The sequence below is a fragment of the Thalassophryne amazonica genome, chromosome 4 (genome assembly GCF_902500255.1).
Source record: "Thalassophryne amazonica chromosome 4, fThaAma1.1, whole genome shotgun sequence".
NCBI classification, from domain to species: Eukaryota; Metazoa; Chordata; class Actinopteri; order Batrachoidiformes; family Batrachoididae; genus Thalassophryne; species Thalassophryne amazonica.
The window spans coordinates 26,910,778-26,937,967 of NC_047106.1; the positions used below are offsets into that span (position 1 = coordinate 26,910,778).

At 42.4% G+C, this 27,190-nt stretch overlaps 1 protein-coding gene across 1 annotated transcript in view; it reads right to left on the reverse strand.

Moving 5' to 3' along the window:
* Nucleotides 1–27,190, reverse strand: part of grik4 (glutamate receptor, ionotropic, kainate 4) — a 1,339,327-nt gene that overhangs the window by 610,739 nt on the left and 701,398 nt on the right. The window contains exon 5 of the mRNA XM_034169301.1: nucleotides 1,665–1,830. Coding sequence (XP_034025192.1) covers nucleotides 1,665–1,830 — 166 coding nt within the window. The remainder of the gene's footprint in view (nucleotides 1–1,664; nucleotides 1,831–27,190) is intronic.

Below are 27,190 nucleotides of genomic sequence, written 5' to 3' on the forward strand. Positions count from 1 at the left end.
TGACTCTACTCTGCTCTTTTCTACTCTTCTATTTTACTCTTCTTTTTTAGATATTTAGATATACCTTAGTATACTAGCATAGTTCCACCTTAGAATTGGAATATAATATATAAGATATTCCTTACTGAATTTTCATATAGTCCTGCGGTGTGCCACGTGTCCTGTCAGACAGACGTGACATTCAGATCGCATGTCCACATGAACTGGCGGACCATTTCAGCTGGGACAGCCTGTCAATGTGAGTGCTCTGCGCGCTCTCCAGCCCATCAAAAAAAAAAAAAACGGTATATGTTTTTAGGTATTGGGGGGACTTACACAAATTTCATCGCCAGCTCGAAAGTGATTGTCTGCTGAATGTTTTTGTGCTAACAGCACAAATGGTCACAATTTCTATGTGCTAAGCGAGCGGTGTTAGATGTTGGAATTTGGCCGACACCTGCCGCAAGAGGGATTGAATGGCTCTCACAGCACACACTCTATCTTTCAGCCGCTGGTGTGCACAAATAGTTGTAGCAACAGGTGTATGAGGTGCTGGAGGCAGCTCCGATTTTACACATATTGGATACGATTCCTGCTTCATGCACAATTCGCCACATTTGCACTATGTGTAAAAGGGCCCTAAGCAATGTAATATTTGACTCTGAGAATTTAAAGACTCCTTTTTTTGTTATATTTTTCTGTTAATTTGACAGTGATGTAGATGTGTTATGGGCTGTGAACAAATATAAGAGACGTACAAATGCAGGTGGTTTTGATCACTATTCTGGCAGGCAGGTGTTTGTTTTACCACAGTGGTTGGTTTTGTGTTTTTTTACGCTGTTCGTATGGGAACAGGATTAAATTTCAGGACACATCCTTGCTATAAACAGCTTTGTGAGTGTGTGTGAGTGTGCATCCACAACAAGGGTGACACTCTTGGCATAGAATGCCACCTTCAACAGAACCACACGCGCACGACTGTTTATAGATGATCAGTTATGCCAATTAACCACAGAACAACCAATATTATTAGATATTTGTAATAAAATGCTCACAAAGGAACCATTCGGTCATTCAGATATTAGCCAATAGCGCTGCGTGATGTGATGTTCGTGACTTGTAAAATATGATGATGTTTTTCAAGACAAGTAAACAATTAAATCCATCATGGATCACTGCGTTAAGGCGCTCAAATAAAACTTAGTTCAATTCTTCTTTGTGCTTATCATCGGACCACAAACCACCTAGGGCAGTGCCGCCACCGACTGTATCGGAGTATGTGCAATCATCAGTGTTTTAATGTAATGAAGTAGAACTACTTCGCTGCATGGCCCTCATTAAACGAGGGTTTTCAGTCGGCAACACAGGGTTATATGTTCGGTTTAAAAAAATGCCCATAATAAGCAACATTTATTTGAGGATGCCTCAGCACAGTGCTTTGCCATGTTGCTGCTGTGAAGGACCTGTAACTGTGAAGTGCTGAGCAGCTGCGTCAGACCGCAGAGTGTCACGGGGAAGGATGTTGATAAGCTGAGCAGCTGCTGCCCGTGTGTACGTGTGAGGATCTTAGATGTACTAACATGTGGTAAAAGATAGCAGACATTAAACAAAAATGTTTGAAGACGGCGTGTGAGCATCCCCACCCCCGGTGTGTCCTGTCACCACCGTGTGCACGGTGCACTCACAGTCAGGCTGCGCACAGATCAGGCAGGAGGTGGTGCTGTTAAAGAAGGTGAGGATGCCGGCCACGGCCATGCTGATGTCTGTGTTGGTCGGCCTCAGGTCCAGCGTTGTGAACCGCGGGAACTGGACCTTCAGGATGTCTTCAGGGGCGACCTTGACATAGGGCACCTGTAAGGAAATATTCAGTCAATTCACCTTCAACTAAGTAACAGTAATATTATTTCGGCTCCTTAAATTTAACCCTTTACCTACTGAGGCTATAAATGGACGATTGGTTATAATTTTTTATTATAGCAATAAAATTAAGAAATAATATTCTATGTTTGTGTGCTTTGGTACCCTTTTCCAAGAGTACCTGAATTTCAATTATATTACACCTGATTAACTATTTATACACATTATTTGTAAGTTTTAGCATTTAAAATGAGAAAAAAAACACAAAAACGAACTTGATTTTGTTTTTCGTTTTTTTTAGTGAAAGAATGATTGTTATGTAAAGGAAGTTTGGATTTTACATTTTTAACAGTACGTGTTTACAATCAAAATAATTAATTTTGTGTCTAGAACTCAGAAACAGTGCAGAAACAGTGCAAAAGTAAACATTTTACAAGGCGAAAATATTAAAAAAGTAACCAATTTTAAAGTGCAGAACCAAACAATATGAATAACAACAAAGTGCAAAACTATATATAAATATATCAATTATTATCTGTATTATTAAAATGTGCAATAAATCACTCATTTGATCACTCATTTTGTGCAAAATTATACAATATGAATAAACCATATAACCAAGAATCAAAATTAGATCTAAACTACATCAGTCCATTGTCAGTGTGGTATTGTTTGTAACAGTTTCTGTCTGGCTGAAGACAGAGGTCAATTTTACAAAGTTTGCACATCCAGCAGGTTGACCTCTTGCAAACCTTGCAAGAACGCCGCCTCTTTGTGGATCGCTGGCAAGTTGGGTTTCCACTGCTTGTTGGCACCGGGCAGTGGCTTGTGGCTGATGGACACACACCATCACACACACACCTTCACAAATGACACTAACACCCTGCCTTTTCCTCAAAAATTACTACATCTGTCTCTGTACTTTTCTGTCACTTTTGCGCTCTTTTTCATACTTTTCCCTCATTTCAAAAGTCACCAAACGCACTTTACCGTAATATATGCAACATATAGCATACTGTTGGAAAGCACAGGTTCTTGGCTTGCTGTCGGTGTTGACATTTTTCAGATTGAGGGCTTACATGAGAATTTACGGTAATGAGAATCAGCGGCACACTAGTGTGAAACTTCTGTGTTTTTCCTCTGCGTGATGACGTCACAGGCTTACGTTTACCATAATACACCATATATCATTGGAAAGCCCTTGGTGTTAGCTTAACAATGCACTTTGAATCATTCGGATTGGACAAACTATGGTGGAGTTACGGTAAAAAAAATACACATATGGAAAATATGGCGTGGGCGCCATCACCGTAGATAAAGGGTTAAGTTGACACTTTCTGTTTCAAGGTCATTGATAACAATTAGGGGCCGGTGTCGCCGACCGAACAGTCTCCCTAAAAATCGGTCCCCCCTGATGGCGCAGTTCAGGGATTAACACCTCATTTTTACTTCAAACAGCACACCAGTCATCATCTATCTCAGTGACAGATATCTGAAGCTTTTGTACAACAATCATTTCCACATAAATTCAGCATTATTTCATCATAAAAGGTGGCGGAAGCGATCAGAGCACCGCGGCTGAATGAGCTGCTAGCTGATGCATTCACTGCGCATCGGTCACTTCAAAGTGTCAAGGAGTTTCGCCTTGTTTCTGCTTAAAAGTGACTTTAGAATGATTTAAGAGGTTTTACCTTCATCATCTGATGGTTAATAATAACATTAATCCATTTGATCGCTTTGGGTGAAGAAACTGTCTCAGACGTGCTGCTGTGGTTTGAAATGATGCATGCACAGATGCAAAAGGAGGACCGATTTTTAGGACTGAACCGTTCGGTCTGCGACATTGGTAATGTAGGAGCCTAAATTCAATTTTAGTTAATTAATATTGGACAATAATTTCAGTTCATGGTTATTTATGTTTGCTCTGTAAAGTGGAGACTGTTTACAGTGTTTACAGCAAGTAGTGGAGTGATATTTGATTCATTGCACTTAAAACGTGTGGGGATAATGCAGATTTTTGAGAGTTCATGTGTGTTCCTTATGTGGAATTTTATAGTGTCCCTTGTGGCATTAAGTGGTTGTGCATATTTAATTGCACAGGGCTGGTGTGTAGACATGGCTTCCTGGTAGGATTGTTCAATTAGGCAGCACAGAGTGGAGCCACACAGTTTTTTGACCTCTTTTTTTCTATCTTTCCCCATCCTTTTTTATTTTCTCATTGTGGACTTTTTTGTACCAATTACTGTTTTGTATTGAAGTCAAATTTTATTTTTTGGTCTTTGTTGTGGATGGCGATGAGGGAAGAATTGGAGCGTCAAGCTGCGGCTTAATTAAGAAGGAACCTACACCCCTGATGATATCAGTTCAGTTTGAATCCAACAGATTTTTATATATCAGGTTAGTGTTTGCTGAGAGAAAGACAACAATCTAAATGAGAGGAAGAAGATGATAAAATGTGTTTATGAACTGCAAGATGAGACTGGCAGAAGAAAAAGAAATTCAGATCAGATTACTGAGGGCTTTTTGGTGAGGGGCAAATGAATTGGCAGAGCTGAACATGCTGTGATTTTCTTCGGGAGTGACAAGGTTGGACAGGATTAGGAATGAACTCAAACAGACAGCACAGGCGGGACAGCTTGCAGACAAAGTCAGAGAGGTGAGATTGAGATGGTTTGGACTTGTGCAGAGAACGAAATCAGGGTATCTAGGGAGAAGGATGCTGAGGATGAAGCCACCAGGCAGGAGAAGATGAAAGTCTTGGATGTCGTGAGCGAGGAAATGCATGTGTGTTGGTGTGGCAGCGGAAGATGCTGAGGACAGAGTGAGCTGGAGACAGTGGAGGTGCTGTAGGGACCCCTAATGGGACCAACCAAAAGAAGAACACAAAAGAGATCTTTTTCATAAAGGCATTATATTTGAAAAACAACAAAATTTTTACTCTGAATTTTTTTAAACCACTAAAAATGACTATCAAGAGTTTATAGTTGTCCTCTAAAGATAAATATAAACTTTATTGATCTCACAGAGGAGAAATTCACATGTTACGTCAGCTCTTAAAAAACACACAAGGTGGGTGCCAGTAGAGGAGAATGTTCATCAAACAGCATGTGCAAGGATAAGCAATAATAATACTTGTAACAGTACAACACATACGAAATGAGGTAGAAATAGAATATGTATGTATATATATATATATATATATACACGAGGGCTGTCAATAAAGTATAGGTCCTTTTTATTTTTTTCAAAAACTATATGGATTTCATTCATGTTTTTACGTCAGACATGGTTGAAGCCTCGTGCGCATGCGTGAGTTTTTCCACGCCTGTCGGTGACGTCATTCGCCTGTGAGCACTCCTTGTGGGAGGAGTCGTCCAGCCCCTCGTCAGAATTCCTTTGTCTGAGAAGTTGCTGTGAGACTGGCGCTTTGTTTGATCAATTTTTTTTCTAAACCTGTGAGACACATCGAAGTGGACACGGTTCGAAAAATTAAGCTGGTTTTCAGTGAAAATTTTAACGGCTGATGAGAGATTTTGAGGTGATACTGTCGCTTTAAGGACTTCCCATGGTGCGAGACATCGCGCAGCGCTCTCAGGCGCTGTTGTCAGCCTGTTTCAAGCTGAAAACCTCCACATTTCAGGCTCTGTTGATCCAGGACATCATGAGAGAACAGAGAAGTTTCAGAAGAAGTTGGTTTCAGCATTTTATCCGGATATTCCACTGTTAAAGGAGATTTTTTTAATGAAAGACGTGCGGACAGGTTCCCGCGTCGGGACGCAGCCGGCGCGGTGCGGTGGCACAGGAAAAACACCTCTGTGTTGATAACCATTTGTAAAATCCAGGCGGCTTTTGATGGCTTTCAGTGGAGTGAGTATATGAGAAATTGTTTAACAGCTGGACATGTTCCAACTTGTCCTTAAGGCTTCCAACGGAGGTGTTTTTCCTGTGGCGAAGCGTTGCAGCGGCTGCGAGCCGACGCTGCAATCTGCCCGCACGTCTTTCATTAAAAAAAATCTCCTTTAACAGTGGAATATCCAGATAAAATGCTGATACCGACTTCTTCTGAAACTTCTCTGTTCTCTCACGATGTCCTGGATCAATAGAGCCTGAAATGTGGAGGCTTTCAGCTTGAAACAGCCTGACGGCGCCTGAGAGCGCTGCACGACGTCTCACACCGTGGGAAGTCCTTAAAGTGACAGTATCACCTCAAAATCTCTCATCAGCCATTAAAATTTTCACTGAAAACCAGCTTAATTTTTCGAACCGTGTCCACTTCGATGTGTCTCACAGGTTTAGAAAAAATTTTGATCAAACAAAGCGCCAGTCTCTCAGCAACTTCTCAGACAAAGGAATTCCGACAAAGGGCTGGATGACTCCTCCCACAAGGAGTGCTCACAGGCGAATGACGTCACGGACAGGCGTGAAAAAACTCACGCATGCGCACGAGGGTTCAAGCATGTCTGACGTAAAAACATATGAATGAAATCCATATAGTTTTTGAAAAAAATAAAAAGGACCTATACTTTATTGACAGACCTCGTATATATATATGTGAACACGAGACCACGCTGGCCCATGGCCTACAACCACAGTCCGGCCCCTGGGGACCTCCAGATCTAGACACACTGCCTCTGTCAAGGGCAGAGAAAGGAGCATGACACTAATGTGCATGCTTTGGTGGGTTATATTTATTTTTTTTCAGTTTGATAAAGACAAAATCTACAAAATGGTTTACGTTCCACTTTCACAATCAAAACTCTGTTATGGAAATCTTTATTAGACCTCTGTCTTCCTCAACTTTTCCCTCTTACAAAGACGAGTCCTGATGAGCAAGAAGAAACATTCTAAAAGCTCTCATTAATAATGTTGTATGGTGACCAAGCAGGGGGGAACATTTATTGTTCATTGCTTTCTGCTCAAGTCAAATAAGTTCATCTTGAGACCATGACTGCTCTCTGATTGGACTCAGCCATATCATCCTTAAAGCACTTCTAGTGACATGCTGGGTGGTTAATGTTATTACATGCTGAAAAATGCCCACAACACACCCTTGCATAATGTGGTGCAATAATCCAGCTCAGACTTTAGCTCAAAATATGCACCTGTTAAACAGCAATGTGCACTTGGCCATGCCCTAAATGGATTTTTGCTATGCATTTTAGATGATGCACCATAAAAGCCTGAAGATACAACCCTTTATTTATTCATTCATTTTCTATCCCTGCTTATTCTAGTTAATGGGTACAGGTGAACAGAAGCCTATCCCAGCAGTCATTGGGTGAGAATACATCCCTGTATTAGTTTTACAACATGTAATCCTATTATTTTTGTATTTTTGACAAGTATTTCCTTATACCATGACAAAGATCTGAGGTACAAGATGTACAACACTCTGAACCCACCCATGATACAGACATCCAAATGATGTTCTTTGTCAGAACCTCTTGCACTGAAATGCTTTGGGAACTTGGGCTTTGAACTTTGGTGCTCTGGAAGGCACACACAACAGCTAATGCGCCACTGTCTAAGCATACCACAGTGCACATCTAACAAGCTTATCACACTCAATAACAACAGAGCTCAAATTATAACAAATGATAACTGCATTCAGACAGCACAGTATCTGCAAAGGCCAAACATTTATTCTTCTATGATGTCTTTCTGACCACTTTTGTTAGCACAAAGTGCCTAAATTAAGATTAACCACCTATAAAAAAATTATTGTGTTATCCTCTTGTAGAAGCAGTTCAGATGTTCAGTAAGGAACTGGTGTGCCTGCGTTTGCCATTGTCCTTTTGATGACATCCTGGAAAAGTGTTGAACGTGTGGAGACACTCAAGTTATCGTGGCAGTGACATTCATGTCTCTTGGTCCTCAGCTTTTGAAGTCAGGAGATGATGGGGGAGCGCTAATACAGTCTTGAGGTCACAAGACAGAGATGTTTGACAATGCAAGTATCTTTGCGAGAGAATAAAAGGCTCAAGCCTTTACGTTCCTGGTGCTACCCATCTTACTGGATGGTTCTTAGACTTGGGGCACTAACCAGACCACTCTGAAAGGTGCAGTTTTGTTTTATTGGGGGGGATACCAGTCAGTATCTGGTGTGACCACCATTTGCCTCATGCAGTGCAACACATCTCCTTCGCATAGAGTTGATCAGGTTGTCAATTGTGGCCTGTGGAATATTGGTCCACGCCTCTTCAATGACTGTGCGAAGTTGCTGGATATTGGCAGGAACTGGTACACGCTGTCGTATACGCCGGTCCAGAGCATCCCAAACATGCTCAATGGGTGACATGTCCGGTGAGTATACCGGCCATGCAAGAACTGGGACATTTTCAGCTTCCAAGAACTGTGTACAGATCCTTGCAACATGGGGCCGTGCATTATCCTGCTGCAACATGAGGTGATGTTCTTGGATATATGGCACAACAATGGGCCTCAGGATCTCGTCACGGTATCTCTGTGCATTCAAAATGCCATCAATAAAATGCACCTGTGTTCTTCGTCCATAACAGACGCCTGCCCATACCATAACCCCACCGCCACCATGGGCCACTCGATCCACAACATTGATATCAGAAAACCGCTCACCCACAAGACGCCACACACGCTGTCTGCCATCTGCCCTGGACAGTGTGAACCGGGATTCATCCATGAAGAGAACACCTCTCCAACGTGCCAAACGCCAGCGAATGTGAGCATTTGCCCACTCAAGTCGGTTACAACGACGAACTGGAGTCAGGTCGAGACCCCGATGAGGACGACGAGCATGCAGATGAGCTTCCCTGAGACGGTTTCTGACAGTTTGTGCAGAAATTCTTTGGTTATGCAAACCGATTGTTTCAGCAGCTGTCCGAGTGGCTGGTCTCAGATGATCTTGGAGGTGAACATCCTGGATGTGGAGGTCCTGGGCTGGTGTGGTTACACGTGGTCTGCGGTTGTGAGGCTGGTTGGATGTACTACCAAATTCTCTGAAACGCCTTTGGAGACGGCTTATGGTAGAGAAATGAACATTCAATACACGAGCAACAGCTCTGGTTGACATTCCTGCTGTCAGCATGCCAATTGCATGCTCCCTCAAATCTTGCGACATCTGTGGCATTGTGCTGTGTGATAAAACTGCACCTTTCAGAGTGGCCTTTTGTTGTGGGCAGTCTAAGGCACACCTGTGCACTAATCATGGCGTCTAATCAGCATCTTGATATGGCACACCTGTGAGGTGGGATGGATTATCTCAGCAAAGGAGAAGTGCTCACTATCACAGATTTAGACTGGTTTGTGAACAATATTTGAGGGAAATGGTGATATTGTGTATGTGGAAAAAGTTTTAGATCTTTGAGTTCATCTCATACAAAATGGGAGCAAAACCAAAAGTGTTGCCTTAACCATGGAATTAAACAGCTGGTCTCTCAACACTATTGACATAATTTTTCAACAAGGAATCAGGGCTGGGGGATGGAACTATCCTGCAGGCTATGTTCTTGACGCCTGGGAGAAGTGGTGCATTGCGTGCTTGGCACCACTCTCCATGGAAAACGTTGAAGATTTATTCGTATTTGCCTTTATGGTAGGAGGTCTTTTGCTGCTTGGATTATGCACTGCCCTGACCTACCGGAAAATTGGAAAGATGGCTGCTACCAAAACCACAACCCCCATCTGTCGGTCATGATTAACGTGCTGGGCAAGGTGGTACAATCTCAGCCTGTGTTAACTTTTGAACTTAAATGCAAGTTGGAAACAATCTCGGAGCAATTGTCTGTCCTGCCAAGGAATTGATGTTGGAGACAAGTGAATATTCACAATTGGATCTGGATGGTTAAAGAGAGGACGTATTGGAATTCTCTGTCTAACCCAAACATGGCAGCCTTGTCAGCTACCGAAGGTCAAAATGCCCCGCTGTTTTGCTCTAGAAGGATTTCAACGGCCTTGGTGAAGCATTTGGCTCCCTCTTCATTTGCTCTCCCCTACAGCCACTCCAGACTTGATGCACACATGGAGAGAGAATGATATGAACTCATCTGCACACATGATGCACGCCCCCCACCCCTACCCCTCTTTTGTGTTTCTGGTCCCCACACCCGCCCCGGCTTCCACTCTGCCACTCCGGGAGGCTGCGCGGCAAAGTTGCAGCCCCGCCCCCCTCAAGCTCAGCTGTGCGGGACTCTGCTGTGCTGCTGTGACCTACACTCACTTTGCCTCACTTCAGATGACGGACTTCGGAAGTTTAGCGCACACAAACAAATCAAATGTATTTGTGTGGTTGTTTTAATTCTGATGTGTGTCATTATTACGTTCTACCAGTAATAATTGTGGATTAATTGCTGTATTTCTGAAATAACTGGGTCTGAAGATAATTTCGTTGCACTTGTTGTAATGACAATAATTCATCATTCATTCAAGACCATTGTCGGTTACGTATCCAGCCAGAACTAGTACATATGAACACCTGAGTGGATGCAGACAATGCAAATCCTAGGTCTACATACAGGTAGTCCAATTCCTATACCACAGAGCGACCGACTCTGCTTGGTGGCTCCCTACCAAGTCTTTCACATTCATAGATCACTATAAATGTACCAGATAAAAAACAAATCCATGTAATATTTCCTGAAAATGCGAAATGTAAAAGTAGGATAGAATCTTGAACCCACTCCAACATTTACAGTGGGGTAAAAAAGTATTTAGTCAGTGATTGTGCAAGTTCTCCTACTTAGAAAGATGAGAGAGGTCTGTAATTTCCATCATAGGTACACTTCAACTATGAGAGACAAAATTAGAAAAAAATTCCAAGAAATCACATTGTAGGATTTTTAAAGAATTTATTCGTAAATTATGGTGGAAAATAAGTATTTGGTCACCCACAAACAAGCAAAATTTCTGGCTCTCACAAACCTGTAACTTCTTCTTTGAGAAGCTCTTCTGTCCTCCACTTGTTACCTGTATTAATGGCACCTGTTGTAACGCATTATCTGTATAAAAGACACCTCTCCACAGCCTCAAACAGTCATACTCCAAACTCAACCATGGCCAAGACCAAAGAGTCGTCGAAGGACACCAGGAAGAAAATTGTAGATGTGCACCAGGCTGGGAAGAGTGAGCCTACAATAGTCAAGCAGGTTGGTGTGAATAAATCAACTGTGAGATCAATTGTAAGAAAATGAAAGACATACAAGACCACTGATAATCTCCCTCGATCTGGGGTTCCATGCAAGATGTCATCCCGTGGGGTCAAAATGATCATGAGAATGGTGAACAAAAATCCCAGAACTACACGGAGGGACTTGATGAATGACGTGCAGAGAGCTGGGACCAAAGTAACAAAGACTCGTCATCTTTGGAAGAAGAAGAATGCTGAGTTGCATTCCAAGAACACCATACCTACTGTGAAGCATGGGAGTGGAAACATCATGCTTTGCGGCTGTTTTTCTGCAAAGGGGACAGGACGACTGATCCGTGTTAAAAGAAGAATGAACGGGGCCATGTATCATGAGATTTTAAGCCAAAACCTTCTATCATCAGTGAGAGCATTGAAGATGCAACGTGGCTGGGTCTTCCAGCATGACAATGATCCAAAACACTCCGCTCAGGCAACAAAGGTGTGGCTCCGTAAAAAACATTTCAAGGTCCTGGAGTGGCTGAGCCAGTCTCCAGACCTCAACCCCATAGAAAATTTGTTGAGGGAGTTGAAAGTCCATGTTGCCCAGCGACAGCCCCAAAACATCACTGCTCTAGAGGAGATCTGCATGGAGGAATGGGCCAAAATAGCAGCTACAGTGTGTGCAAACCTAGTGAAGACTTACAGGAAACGTTTGACCTCTGTCATTGCCAACAAAGATTATGTTACAAAGTATTGAGCTGAACTTTTGTTATTGACCAAATACTTATTTTCCACCATGATTTACAAATAAGTTCTTTAACAATTCTACAATGTGATTTCCTGGAATTTTTTTCTCATTTTGTCTCTCATAGTTTAAGTGTACCTATGTTGAAAATTACAAACCTCTCTCATCTTTCTAAGTAGGAAAACTTCATAATCAGGGACTGACTAAATACTTTTCACCCCACTGTAATGGCTTCTTCCTTAATGACCCATACTCCATCCATCAACCAAAGTTCATTAAAATAACCTTGGTAGTTTTTGCATAATTCTGTTGTCAAACAAACAACAAATGGTAATAAAAACACAACCTCCTTGGCAGATGCAATTAAGAATTTCTGATACTTGGCATGTGACAAGTACAAAGGCAAGTATTTTGGGAAACACAGAGCCAAATTCTGGCACGATGACGGAAAGCTTTCAGCTTCAATCCATACAAAACCAATTTCAGTCAAAATGTGAAACACGGCGTCGTCATCGTGATTGATTTGTGTGCTTGTTTACTGGAGCTCAATAAATATCAGCATCCCTCTGTCACCATAATGAATTTATCATACATACTCCTTTGTACTAACAGGTACATCTAACATCATCTCGTCTTTGAAACGGAAGGTTAAATCCAAAGCAGCTAGCACGGTGGCCATCAACCATCCAGCAACAAATCCAAATGATCGCAACCCATCAACTTGCTGCACTTCGGGAAAATCACAAACATCTCAATTCATTCCCAGTATCATCAGTTTCCCCCTGAAGAACTCCATCTCTCTTCCTATTATGTTTGCTAGAGAATTGAGGCTGGCAGGGTTTAACAGTGACACTCGGGACAAAGAAAAGGCAGAGAGAGTGCGAATGAGTGTGGCAGGTGTCGGGTCAGTCACCTGGCAAGGCGTTAGAGCGCTCATTCAAGCTTGAAGGGGATGGACGAGGACATGCTTGGTCCGAGAGGAGGGACAGCAAAGCGAGGCTCTTCATCATGGCAGATTGCCTGTCGGCACGCTTTCCAGCACCCATACATCGCCTTTCCTCTTGTCCCTGCATCCCTGCAATTGGTTTTCCATTCCTGGCCTTCAGGGTGGAATGCAGTCCCCGGGTGTCGGGATGGATGGAGGTGTGGCCGCTTCTGACAGGCCCCACTATTCCTCACACAGAGCCCTAAAACAGGGATAATACCCATATTCCACACGGAGGGGGAAAATGTGCCTCAACAAGTGTGTTCTTTGTGTATTTTCTCAGCTTCCCACAAGCTTTCTTTTCTTGCTCATTTTTCTGCGTGGCGCACATTGTTTACGGTGTTTTTTGCAGCACATGCCCATGTCCCCTGTTCCATCACTGCTTTGCTGTCTTTTCAGCACTGCAGGCTACAGCCAACCTGATCCCTTCCACTTAGGAACCTGCTATACTTCAACAACCTGTAACTGAGGCAGTGGGGGTTTTAAAAAGCAGCCGACACAAAAACATTCACACAGGCATTCACGTTGCCCTTTTCAATCCTATTGGCCCTTCAGGCCTGTACTGTTTAGAATCAGTGGGATCATCAGGAAGGAACCTGCTGTAACCATCTTAAAGCATCACATTATGCAACATAAAGCTTTGACTGTTAAAATACACAATTCCAAGCCGCACAATAAAGTTTACAGCCTTTATTATTAATGCTTTTAAGAAGCAATAGTTTTTACACACTGTATTCTGCAGATTAAGATCGCAGATACAAGCGGCAGAAATGAGATTCCTCTGTTGAGTACGTGGGCGTAGACTCCTGGATAGGGCGAGAAGCTTGATTATCCGGGAGAAACTTGAGTAGAGCTGTTACTTCTTCGCATCGAAAGGTGCCAGTTGAGGTGGTTCAGACATCTGGTGAGAATGCTCCCTGGTTGTCTCCCTAAGGAGGTCTTGCAGGCATGTCCAACAGGGAGGAGGCCTCAGGGAAGACCCAGGACAAGCTGGAGAGATTATATTTCCCAGATGCTTTGGAAATGCCTTTGGATCACCTGGGAAGAATTACAGGACTTAGCCAAGGATAGGGAAGTGAGGGATGAGCTGCTTGCTCTGCTGCCACCGTGATTTAGACCCGTACAAGTGGTTGAAAATGAATGAATGAATAATCAATAATTATATATTATTTTTTTCCACTTAATCTAAAGATTTTTTTTAATGAACCTGTTGATTATTTTCAGATCATTTTCAAGTCAATAATCTGTGAGTCAAAGTAGCAGTTAATCATAACACGACACTCGACACGATTTCAACCTTGCATTCAAATATTTTGTTGTTAAAAAGCATATTATTTTATTTTTTTAAGGGATATAAAGTGACAATAATGCTAAAAAAAATTAATGGAAGAACCTCTTGCATACAGTTTTAATTTAACCAGGTTAGTTCCACTGAGATCAATCCCTTTTTTTTTTTTTTTTTTTTTACAAGGGAGAACTGGACAATTATAAAGTTTCAAATTCACCAAACCTGCATGTCTTCAGAACATGCAAACTCCACACAGACAGGCAACAGGTGGGAATCGATCCCATAACCTTCTTGCTGGGAGGCTCCAGTGCTAACAGGCTAATATTGGTTTGTATGTTTATTAACTAATTTTTGGGGGGGGGGGACTGGGTTGTGGTTTTCATAATGCGTAGTGTTGGTGTGGCCATTAACAATTATGATCTGCTTATTTCTGCAGTAACTGTTGATTATCTGGACCTAATGTCATCAAGTTACTGATCTGCTAAAAGTGGTAACGCTCCTAGCATACAAAATTAAATAATATGGAAATTTTACTCAGTGTAAATACTGGAGCAGAGATGTCTTAGACGCTCTATGAGGACAATTCGGTAACCACACACACAATAAGATACATTATATACAACAGATATTTGAAATAAAATGCAAAAGGACAGACAAGTTCCTCCACAACAACTAGCAATGACAGCTGGCGGCCTCTGTGATGCCAGAGTTCTGAATCTGAGCTCGGCTCACAGGGACACGAAGATGTCAAAAAAAAAAAAAGAAAAAGAAAAAAAAAAAAACATATTCTGCACAACTTTATGGCTTAAAATGTCTTTAATGAGTTATGAAAAAAAAATGCCCCTGTGCACTTGTCATAGAGGGAAAAGGGAGCAATAAAGACCATGAGCCATGCTGTAAACATGTTTATTTCTTCTGTAAAGTCAGACATTTTAACATGGGCTTCCATGGCAGCCTTCTCAATTTTGGAGCCAGCCTCAAGTGGCCAGAAAAAGAAGTGCAACGCTTTCTTCTTCTAGGTGTGCCTTATTTTGGACAACCTGAGACTGTCACTTGAGTTTACTGTAAGAGACGAGTTAAGAAGCCAGAAAATATTCCCAACAAGAGCAATCAGAGATTTCTGATGTCTGCCAATCTGGATCTGGATCATGTCCAAAATTTAATGGAGTCTTCCATGAGCTAATGTCTATCTGTGGTGCAAATTTGGGTTGTGAAGAAATCCCTCAAAGCCAAAATAAAGTGACATCTTGATCCAGAATCTGGATCTGGATCCAGATCACCCCCAAATTTTAATGGAGTCTTCCATGGAGACCAATGGAGTCTTCCATCTGTGTTGAAAATTTCAAAATCCGTGAAGTAGTTTTGAAATAGTCCTTCAAAGTGTATATAAAGTGAAATGCTGATCAAGAATCCGGATTCGGATGCAGATCACCTCCAAAATTTAATGGAGTATTCCATGGCCAAATATGTGTCCATGGTGAAGATGTGGTAAAACTCCATTAAGTAGTTTTGACGTCATCCTTCCAAGCCTATATAATGTGAATCTTGATCCAGAATCCAGATCTGGATCTGGATCCAGTTCACCTCCAAAATTCAGTGCAGTCTTCCATGCCCTAATATGTATCTGTGTTGAAATTTGGTGAGAATCCATTTAGAAGTTTTAACGTAATTCTTTAGTGCGCAGGGAAAGTGAAATTTCAATCCAGAATCCGGATTTGGATCTGGATCACTTCCAAAATTTAAGAGAGTTTTGCATGGCCTAATATGTATCTGTGGTGAAAATTTGGTGACAATCCATGAAGTAGTTTTGACATAATCCTTCAAAGCGTATATAAAGTGAAATCTTGATCCAGGATCACCTCCAAAATTTAATGGAGTCTCCATGGGCTAATATGTATCCGTGATGAAAATTTGGTTAGAATTTGTGAAGTAGTTTTGACGTAATTCTTCAAAAACTTTATAAAGTGAAACTTGATCCAGAATCTGGATCCGGATCCAGATCACCTCAAAAATTTAATGGAGTCTTCCATGGCCTAATATGTATCTGTGTTAAAAATGTTGTCAAATCCGTGAAGTACACTCAACAAAAATATAAACGCAACACTTTTGCTTTTGCTCCCATTTTGTATGAGATGAACTCAAAGATCTAAAACTTTTTCCACATACACAATATCACCATTTCCCTCAAATATTGTTCATAAACCAATCTAAATCTGTGATAGTGAGCACTTCTCCTTTGCTGAGATAATCCATCCCACCTCACAGGTGTGCCATATCAAGATGCTGATTAGACACCATGATTAGTGCACAGGTGTGCCTTAGACTGCCCACAATAAAAGGCCACTCTGAAAGGTGCAGTTTTGTTTCATGGGGGGGGGGGGGGGGTACCAGTCAGTATCTGGTGTGACCACAATTTGCCTCATGCAGTGCAACACATCTCCTTTGCATCATCCGTGAAGAGAACACCTCCCCAACGTGCCAAACACCAGCGAATGTGAGCATTTGCCCACTCAAGTCGGTTACGACGACGAACTGGAGTCAGGTGGAGACCCCGATGAGGACGACGAGCATGCAGATGAGCTTCCCTGAGACGGTTTCTGACAGTTTGTGTAGAAATTCTTTGGTTATGCAAACCAATTGTTTCAGCAGCTGTCCGAGTGGCTGGTCTCAGACGATCTTGGAGGTGAACATGCTGGATGTGGAGGTCCTGGTCTGGTGTGGTTACACGTGGTCTGCGGTTGTGAGGCTGGTTGTATGTACTGCCAAATTCTCTGAAACACCTTTGGAGACGGCTTATGGTAGAGAAATGAACATTCAATACACGAGCAACAGCTCTGGTTGACATTCCTGCTGTCAGCATGCCAATTGCATGCTCCCTCAAATCTTGCGACATCTGTGCATTGTGCTGTGTGATAAACTGCACCTTTCAGAGTGGCCTTTTATTGTGGGCAGTCTAAGGCACACCTGTGCACTAATCATGGTGTCTAATCAGCATCTTGGTATGGCACACCTGTGAGGTGAGATGGATTATCTCAGCAAAGGAGAAGTGCTCACTATCACAGATTTAGACTGGTTTGTGAAAAATATTTGAGGGAAATGGTGATATTGTGTATGTGGAAAACGTTTTAGATCTTTGAGTTCATCTCATACAAAATGGGAGCAAAACCAAAAGTGTTGCGTTTATATTTTTGTTGAGTATAGTTTTGACGTAATCCTGCTAACAGTAATCCTTCAAAGTGTATATAAAGTGAAAGTTGATCCAGAATCTGGATCCGGATCAACTCCAAAATTTAATGGGTTCTTCCTTGGCCTAATATCTATCTGTGGTGAAAATTTCGTCAAAATCCACGCAGTAGTTTTGATGTAATCCTACTAAAAGGCAGACAGACAGACAAACAGACAAACGTACAGACCGACAGACAAATGAACACAGGTCTTTTTATTATGTCCTTGATGGACAGAATTATCATGCTGAAAGAATTTGAACATTTCAAATTAATAAATAGACTCAACACAGTTTATACATTTATTCAATCAAATTTGTTGCAGCTCAAGATGAAATTTATGTGTCATGGCTTGACATATTTGCCCTGATTAATTGGCAGCTAAACTCTGGCAGATAGCGTTGTCACCATGTGGCAGAGCGACACAGCGCTTTGACTCAGGACCAAGCTGGAACACGGGTACTCTACCAAAGAGATTCACTTTCTACATTACTGACAGCAAGTTGTCAGCCACATCAAAGTCAGTTGCCAGGCATCTTATCTGAAACCAGCAGCGAGTATCCACCACTCTGGTGGTCGATTAAGCCCAAAAATAAAAACAGAAATCTTTCCCTTCATGTGTTTTTGATGGTTAGAACTTCAAACCCTCTCATCCATCAGTGGCGTCATTTACAGTTCAACACTGCTGCAGATGCAGACTTTTTGCCATGTCGGGTGGGCAATGCAACCGAAGCCAGACAATTTAGCACCTGACTGGAACATTTTACTGCAATTTATTATGTACTGATGATATTACTGCATTGACTTGCACACACTTGGGGTCAGACTTCACATACCAAGCAGCTTTATGTAGAAAATGTCTCTGGTTGCTTCACAAATCTGTTTAATTACAGGTGCTGCTGCAATACTCACCACCAGAGTCAAATGAAAACTATATGCTTCAATCTTTGGTCTTTTGCAGTATGTTTCTATTTTCCAAACACTGGCTGCAAATGACTTATTTTTAAATCTCTTTTGCTTCCTGAAAAATAACTGCCCAAAAACTACAGCACCGTGCCCATACAGTGCAAACCTCCAAACCTCCGCCAACACGAGTTTCCCATTCTACAAATATTTAACCTTGTAAAACATTTTTTTCCAAACAACTTTTTTTTTCTCTTCACCCTCTCTGCATATATAGTGAAGGCAAATGTCAAACTGGCAGAACCATTTATCTACATATATACACATATATGCAATTTGTTCTTGCAGGAACTGATAGCATGTAGTGCGCGGAACATGGTGTGCGTGTGTGACCTTCACCTGCCCTTCCTGATCAGCCTGCAACATTTTATTTAAAGCTAACAGATAATTTCTATCAGGATGGGTTGACCACCAAAACAACATGAAGACAGACGAGGATGAAACACAAGTGGTGACAGTAATAACTGTAAAGTGATGAAAAATGAGAGACACCAAAGAGGCGGAACCCCAACAATACAACATACCAGGACAAACAACCACACACAAAGAAGCAGTGACAGCAACAGTCTGTTGTCTAGTTAGTGAGCATCCATAACCTATTCTAGGACACCAGACACCCAAAACCGAATTGTGGTGACGGCCATAAATGCCTATCATCCACACACAGAGACCCAGATCACAGCTAAATATCTGAACACTACTTTGGCTGATGTGTTGGGCCAAGACAAAAGTACAGAACCTGACCATATGACATGGACCACTCTGGCATGACAGGAGCCACACAGGTGATTGTATGCAACTCGATGGAAAGGGGTCCAGGATGCAGGGCCCCAGGAGAAACATGGAGAAAAAGGACAGTAGAAGGGCCCAGGGACCAGGAAGGGCACCCACCAGGGCCACCACGGTAGCCCGACGAATCGCCAAGGGAATGTCACACACAAGGGGAAGCACACAGGGTGCCGATTTAGTCCCACAAAAGGGGCACCCCAGAATGGCACAACACAGGCCACAACCCCCCAAGGGAGGAGCGAGCAGCGGCACGGACAAGGAGCCCCAAGCCGGGGCAGGGACCACCAAGCCAACGAGGGCAAGATCCAGCCCCCAGACAAGGGGCGGGACCAAACCCCCAAGCCAGGAAACACACGTCTCCCCAACGCCCGTGACTCCCCCAACACAGCCAGCAGGACCCCCTCATGACCCTTCAGACTCCACACCAAAGCACAAGATCAGGGGACCACCAAAGCGAGAGTGGGACAACACCCCCCCCCCCCCCCCACAGACACCATGATCCCCATCCCTCCAGCATCTCCCCCAGTGTCATCACATGCACACCACTGTAATGTCCATCTCCTCAACAAACTGCAGCACCATGGGCCCTACAAGCCCCAGAGAAGGGCCTCGAGACCACGGCAGAGTAGGACTGACGGCCCACACCCCACACCAATGCTCCAGACATCCCCAGCCACCCGGGGTCGATCCCACATGCCACACTGACACTATATAACATTCCCACGCTTGTTATTATAACTGATCTCCTTTGGTGTGTGTGAGACCCCATAAGTGAGCAAGAATAAAGTGCTACATTGAAAGCAGGGCAGGAACAGCAGGTGGCAGACTGCAGTGGGAGGCCGTGGCACACTTCTGCACCACAGCTTGCCCTGCAAACCCACCACCGCCTAGGGACCCCAACTCTAAATTGGTGAATGTGTTGAGTAAATGTGTAGAAATAAAGCTTACGCATTAAAATGGCAGGGCAGGAGCGGCGGATGGCGAATGCTGTGGGAGGCTGCAGCGCACTGCTGCGCCTCAATCTGCTGCACAAACCCATCACCAACACCTGAACCCGAACTTAAATGAACCCTATAATGTGCTACTTAAAGCCCAATATAATCTGGGTGTAAGTACTAAGCGAGTGAATTGCATTAAAAGGGTGTGACACGTGAGGCCAATCCCCAAGCAGCCGGCGGAAGGGAGAGTACCGGTGCAGGGAGTGGGCCGCAGTGGACCCAAGGGAGGCGCCAGAGCAACCACAAGAGAGGGAGGTGACAGGCAGTCCTGGAGGACCACTGGAAGCCCAGGACAGCCCCCGACCAGGGAAGGCACGAGATGAGGCTCAAGAGCGGCAGGGGCAGCCAAGGAGCTGGAGGGACACAAGCGGGCCCCACATACCCTGAGGGAGAGGCAGGGGCACGGACGGCCATGCTTGCGCAGAGTTCCGGGAAGAGGCACCTAGGCATCAGACTCCAGCTCTGCCATGGCAAATTAGGCAAAACCCCCACCCAAAAAACAATGTCGGCCGCCTGACATTTTCAAAGGTCAAAGGTTTTTCTAGGTCAAAGCTGTTAGAGGTGGCTTTTCATAAGCTAAATTAGGTGTGATTGAATATCAGGAATCTGTATTTAGTTCATGCACTTGAATCAAAGTTTCTTTTTTGTGGTGTTGTTGGGTGTTTTCACAACTTTTTCAGGTTCTGAATTTTTTTTATCCGATAATTTTCACACAACGTTTGTCATATTTGCCATGCCTACTGTTATGTGTCGACGCGGGTTGAGGAGCAGACCTGCGTCTGATGGAACCCAGCGCTACAACAACCAGAAAGCGGTTCCAATAACAAGACAATTTATTTTCCCCCCTTTGGTGCATAACAAAGTGTACAAACAAAAACTGCGTCGTTCTGGCGGAGTGAAGGACGGCACGCTCTCCAGCGCCCAAAAGGATCGAAGCCCGGCGCTTCTGGACCCACGTTCACCGCCAAACACCCCCCAGGTGGACACGACAAACCGACTCTGTGAAGGATAGAAAAGGTGAGGTAAGTCAGCAGCTACAACTAATATCCTTCAAAAGGCACACACTATCAGCAACACATTCAGGTCCGAATTCAAGCTTTACGTAAATGAGCAGCTTCTCACAACAGGTGGAGGATCATCAGTCCGCATGCCACGGCAGTGAGAAGCGAGCTGCACAACTCTCATCAAAGTTCAAATATACTGCGTAACAAAATACCAAGTTACTGTTAACAATTATTCAGATAATCAATCACCTCTGATGTGTGCTGACAGCATGTGTCCCTCACCCTTCCTCCTTCACAGGCACGATGTGTCAAACCCAGGCACGGTCCTCAGCGTCTCACAAACGAACATCACAAGGTCGAGTTCCCGGCAATTCTGCTTGAATCACACATGACTTAAATGCAGAACGTCATCTCATTATCTGCTTCAGCTGAAAGTGTTTAAGGTTGCACGCGAGCACCATCCACAGGTGCTGCACATCATGTTGATGAGGGTGGACTCTTCTGCCCGCACCTTCTCCACAGACAATAAATCAGTTTGCATACCACCTGGAGAGCAAAGAAAAGAAAAGAACACCAAAATGTCCAGCCACACCCCCCCCAACACACAACACCTAATTTGTCATTGCTTTTTGGCACTTGGTTTCTGGCTGATAACTGGAAGATAGACAGAGTTATGAATTATTGAAAATTCTTTCAGTGTTAAAGATAGGGATTTTTCAAATTTTGCAAGATTTTTCCTGATTTTGATCTTTGACCTATGAGTTTGAAAATTTAATTACTTCTTGCCTATCAGGAAATGAATTTTCAGCAAAAATGTCATAACAATATATGAAAAATTGTGGGCTCCAGGCTGTGAACAAGCAAGCAAACAAACAAACAGACAAACAAAATAAACAACTCCAGCTTGGCGGAGGTAAAAATGTAAATTTGTTAACTGCAATTAAAAAAATATTCCAAGTTTAAATTTGAGGCGTGTATATCTTAAAAGCATCTGCTTGCAGCTGTGGCACTATTCTGTGGGTGTGAAACTAATTACATCAAAAATTGTGAAAGGAAGAAAAAGTGTCAGGCAAATGGCGAAGCCCAGGGTAACCACTCTGCCTTTGGTAATGTGGTAACTTTGCCATAAATGGAACCTACATAAAAGAGCACAGTGGCTGTTGTGGAGAGAGACCTGCATCTTTATCTATTTAACCTTTATTTAACCAGGTTAGTCTCATTGAGATCAAGATCTCTTTTACAATGGAGACCAGAACAATTTTGTAGTTTCTAGTCCACCTAACCTGCATGTCTTTAGATGTGGGAGGAAGCCGGAGCACCCGGCAAACAGGAGGAGAACATGCAAACTCCACACAGAAAGGCCACAGGTGGAAATCGATCCCATGACCTTCTTGCTGTGACGCAACAATGCTAACCACTAAGCCATCATGCTGCCCTCGGAAGGTGGCAGGCAAAGGGAGACGTGCTGGTAAAACATGGAGCACGGGAGAACGGAGAGAGCGAAGATGTGAGCAGCAGGCCCACAAGGCACTGGAGAGGAAACAGGGAAAATATAAACAGAGCGAGGAATTGCAATCAGCACTCATTAACTGATGTCATTGGATTTTAGCTGTGTTGTATTTGATTCTGTTGTCAAAGGCAATCTGTCTCACACGCTCCCTTTATTGGTTCATTGGTTCAAGACAAACAGTTCTCAGAGGTTCAATAACAATATCCTCAGCACTTGGCTTTGTTGTGGTTTGGTCTCAGTGGGCCACAAACACATTTCAGGTTACAGCCAAATGTTGTGGATGACATTTATTATTTAGAAGAAACTGTACTTCTGCAGCAAAATAAAACAGAAAAAAAACAAAAACGCTGTGGCCAATGCTAACAATATTATATTGTCACCAACGCCTGTTCGTTGCCTTGTTCGGTGGAGAACTCAAACCCTAATGAAACTAGAGATCTGTACTAAAATGAAGTGGAAGCCAGTGGATTGAGTAAAGTACAGGGGTAATATGTTCACATCTGGAAGTGTTCGTCAAAGGAGGAGCAGCTGTATTTTGCACAAGTTGGAAGTGTGCAAGAGAAGACTGGTTAATACCGGTGTAAAGTGCATGACAGTAATCAAGTCTGGAGCTGATGAAAGCATGAATGGTTTTCTGTGGAACATGTCTACTGAGGAAGTGCTGTATTTTAGACAGAAGACAAAGCTTGAAAAACACACCATGTTTTTACAACAGAATGTATCTGTTGATCAAACCCATCAAATATCAAAATGTAAATCCCAAATCCCAACAGCTGGTTTTAAATAATTAGCCAGAACATCAAAGTTTGAAGGTACAACATTTAGTACAACAGAATGTTCAAATACAATCACCTCAGCTTTACCATCATTCAGGTAAAAAAAATTTAGAGACAGCCACTGCTTTATATTACAAAGCATTGCTTCCATTGATTCTAATGGGCAGATACGTAGATTTACACATCATCTGTGTAACAATGAAAAGACAGGTTGTGCTCGACTATGACTGACCCTAAAGGCAACATGTACAATGAAAATAGAACGTGTCCAAGAACAGCATCCTGTGGCACTTCACAGGACAGAGAAGCATTTGATGAGGACAGGTCACCTGATCATAACAGAAAAACTCCTCTCAGCCAAATAGGATTTAAACCACTAAAGTGTGCCGCCACTAATGCCAACAAAATGATCTAAATGGGACACAAGTACTGAGTGGTCCTGAGTATCAAAGGCTGCTGTGAGATCCAACAGTACCAGCACAGCAGGATTCCTTGCATCTGCAGACAAGGTGATGTCATTGTGCATTTTATAGAAATAATTAACAATCGCTGTGTTAAAAACATTTTAAGCTTATGAATATTATTTTTTTTTCCAAAGTAACAGAATGCTGGTCATAATGGGCCACTGACTTACACTATTTGTAATGTTTAAGAATAAAATAACGCAGTTTGAACCATCACAACTTTAAAAATCAAATTCCATATGTTCTTGTGTATAAGTCACACCTTGTTCTCCATTATCAGTTCTTTAATTTGTGATTTCTGTACCTTGTTATAGTATATTTTTCATTATTGCTATTTATGATTTTCCTACTGGAGTTTCTGTTACGTGGTGTGATTCCTGGGAAAGCCCTATATAAATAGTTACAACAATAATAATATAATTATAATAATTCCTATTCTTAAATGCATGATTTTTCTGAATATAAGTCGCGCTGGACCGACCAAGATCTGCTCTGTGTCAGCCTGATACTGTCAGATCTCAGAAGCTAAGCAGTGTGGGACCTGGTTAGTACTTGGATGGGAGACCTCTTTGGAACACCAGCGGCTGTGTGTGTTTCTCCAGGTAACACTGGAGTAGCGTCAGGAAGGGCATCCGGTGTAAAACTTGTGCCAAATACCAATGTGGATCTGGTTGTATCTGCTGTGGTGACCCCGAACACAAAACGGGAGCAACTGAATGGACAACCAAGTCGCGCTGGACCTCCCAAACTAGTAAAATATCTCTCACCCTTAAATCAAATCAAATCAAAATCAAATCAATTTTATTTATATAGCGCCAAATCACAACAAACAGTCGCCCCAAGGCACTTTATATTGTAAGGCAAAAGCCATACAATAATTACAGAAAAAACAGAAGAACAGTCAAAACGACCCCCTATGAGCAAGCACTTGGCAACAGTGGGAAGGAAAACTCCCTTTTAACAGGAAGAAACCTCCAGCAGAACCAGGCACAGGGAGGGGCAGTCTTCTGCTGGGACTGGTTGGGGCTGAGGGGAGAGAATCAGGAACAAGACATGCTGTGGAAGAGAGCAGAGATCAATCACCAATGATTAAAAGCAGAGTGGTGCATACAGAGCAAAAAGAGGTGAATAAAAAGAAACACTGGGTGCATCATGGGAAACCCCACAGCAGTCTAAGTCTATTGCAACATAACTAAGGGATGGTTCAGGGTCACCTGATCCAGCCCTAACTATAAGCTTTTTCAAAAAGGAAAGTTTTAAGCCTAATCTTAAAAGTAGAGAAGGTGTCTGTCTCCCTGATCTGATTTGGGAGCTGGTTCCACAGGAGAGGAGCCTGAAAGCTGAAGGCTCTGCCTCCCATTCTACTCTTACAAACCCTAGGAACTACAAGTAAGCCTGCAGTCTGAGAGCGAAGCACTCTATTGGGATGATATGGTACTATGAGGTCCCTAAGATAAGATGGGACCTGATTATTCAAAACCTTATAAGTAAGAAGAAGAATTTTAAATTCTATTCTAGAATTAACAGGGAGCCAATGAAGAGAAGCCAATATGGGTGAAATATGCTCTCTCTTTCTAGTCCCTGTCAGTACTCTAGCTGCAGCATTTTGAATTAACTGAAGGCTTTTCAGGGAACTTGTAGGACAACCTGATAATAATGAATTACAATAGTCCAGCCTAGAAGAAATAAATACATGAATTAGCTTTTCAGCATCACTGTGAGACAAGCCCTTTCTAATTTTAGAGATATTGCGCAAATGCAAAAAAGCAGTCCTACATGTTTGCTTAATATACGCATTGAAGGACATATCCTGATCAAAAATGACTCCAAGATTTCTCACAGTATTACTGGAGGTCAGGGTAATGCCATCCAGAGTAAGGATCTGGTTAGACACCATGTTTCTAAGATTTGTGGGGCCAAGTACAATAACTTCAGTTTTATCTGAATTTAAAAGCAGGAAATTAGAGGTCATCCATGTCTTTATGTCTGAAAGACATTCCTGCAGTTTAACTAATTGGTGTGTGTCCTCTGGCTTCATGGATAGATAAAGCTGGGTATCATCTGCGTAACAATGAAAATTTAAGCAATGCTTTCTAATAATACTGCCTAAGGGAAGCATGTATAAAGTGAATAAAATTGGTCCTAGCACAAAACCTTGTGGAACTCCATAATTAACCTTAGTCCGTGAAGAAGACTCCCCATTTACATGAACAAATTGTAATCTATTAGATAAATATGATTCAAACCACTGCAGCGCAGTGCCTTTAATACCTATGGCATGCTCTAATGTCTGTAATAAAATTTTATGGTCAACAGTATCAAAAGCTGCACTGAGGTCTAACAGGACAAGCACAGAGATGAGTCCACTGTCTGAGGCCATAAGAAGATCATTTGTAACCTTCACTCATGCTGTTTCTGTACTATGATGAATTCTGAAACCTGGCTGAAACTCTTCAAATAGACCATTCCTCTGCAGATGATCAGTTAGCTGTTTTACAACTACCCTTTCAAGAATTTTTGAGAGAAAAGGAAGGTTGGAGATTGGCCTATAATTAGCTAAGATAGCTGGGTCAAGTGATGGCTTTTTAAGTAATGGTTTAATTACTCCCACCTTAAAAGCCTGTGGTACATAGCCAACTAATAAAGATAGATTGATCATATTTAAGATCAAAGCAATAATTAACAGTAGGGCTTCCTTGAGCAGCCTGGTAGGAATGCGGTCTAATAGACATGTTGATGGTTTGGAGGAAGTGACTAATGAAAGTAACTCAGACAGAACAATCGGAGAGAAAGAGTCTAACCAAATACCAGCATTACTGAAAGCAGTCGAACATAAAGATATGTCTTTGGGATGGTTATGAATAATTTTTTCTCTAATAGTTAAAATTTTATTTGCAAAGAAAGTCATGAAGTCATTACTAGTTAAAGTTAAAGGAATACTCGGCTCAATAGAGCTCTGACTCTTTGTCAGCCTGGCTACAGTGCTGAAAAGAAACATTGGGTTGTTCTTATTTTCTTCAATTAGTGATGAATAGTAAGATGTCCTAGCTTTATGGAGGGCTTTTTTATAGAGCAACAGACTCTTTTTCCAGGCTAAATGAAGATCTTCTAAATTAGTGAGACGCCATTTCCTCTCCAGCTTATGGGTTATCTGCTTTAAGCTGCGTGTTTGTGGGTTATACCAAGGAGTCAGGCACTTCTGATTTAAGGCTTTCTTTTTCAGAGGAGCTACAGCATCCAAAGTTGTGCTCAAAGAGGATGTAAAGCTATTGACAAGATAATCTATCTCACTCACAGAGTTTAGGTAGCTACTCTGCACTGTGTTGGTATATGGCATTGAAGAACATAAAGAAGGAATCATATCCTTAAACCTAGTTACAGCACTTTCACAAAGACTTCTACTGTAATGAAACTTATTCCCCACTGCTGGGTAGTCCATTAAAGTAAATGTAAATGTTATTAAGAAATGATCAGACAAAAACAGGTTTTCAGGGAATACTGTTAAGTC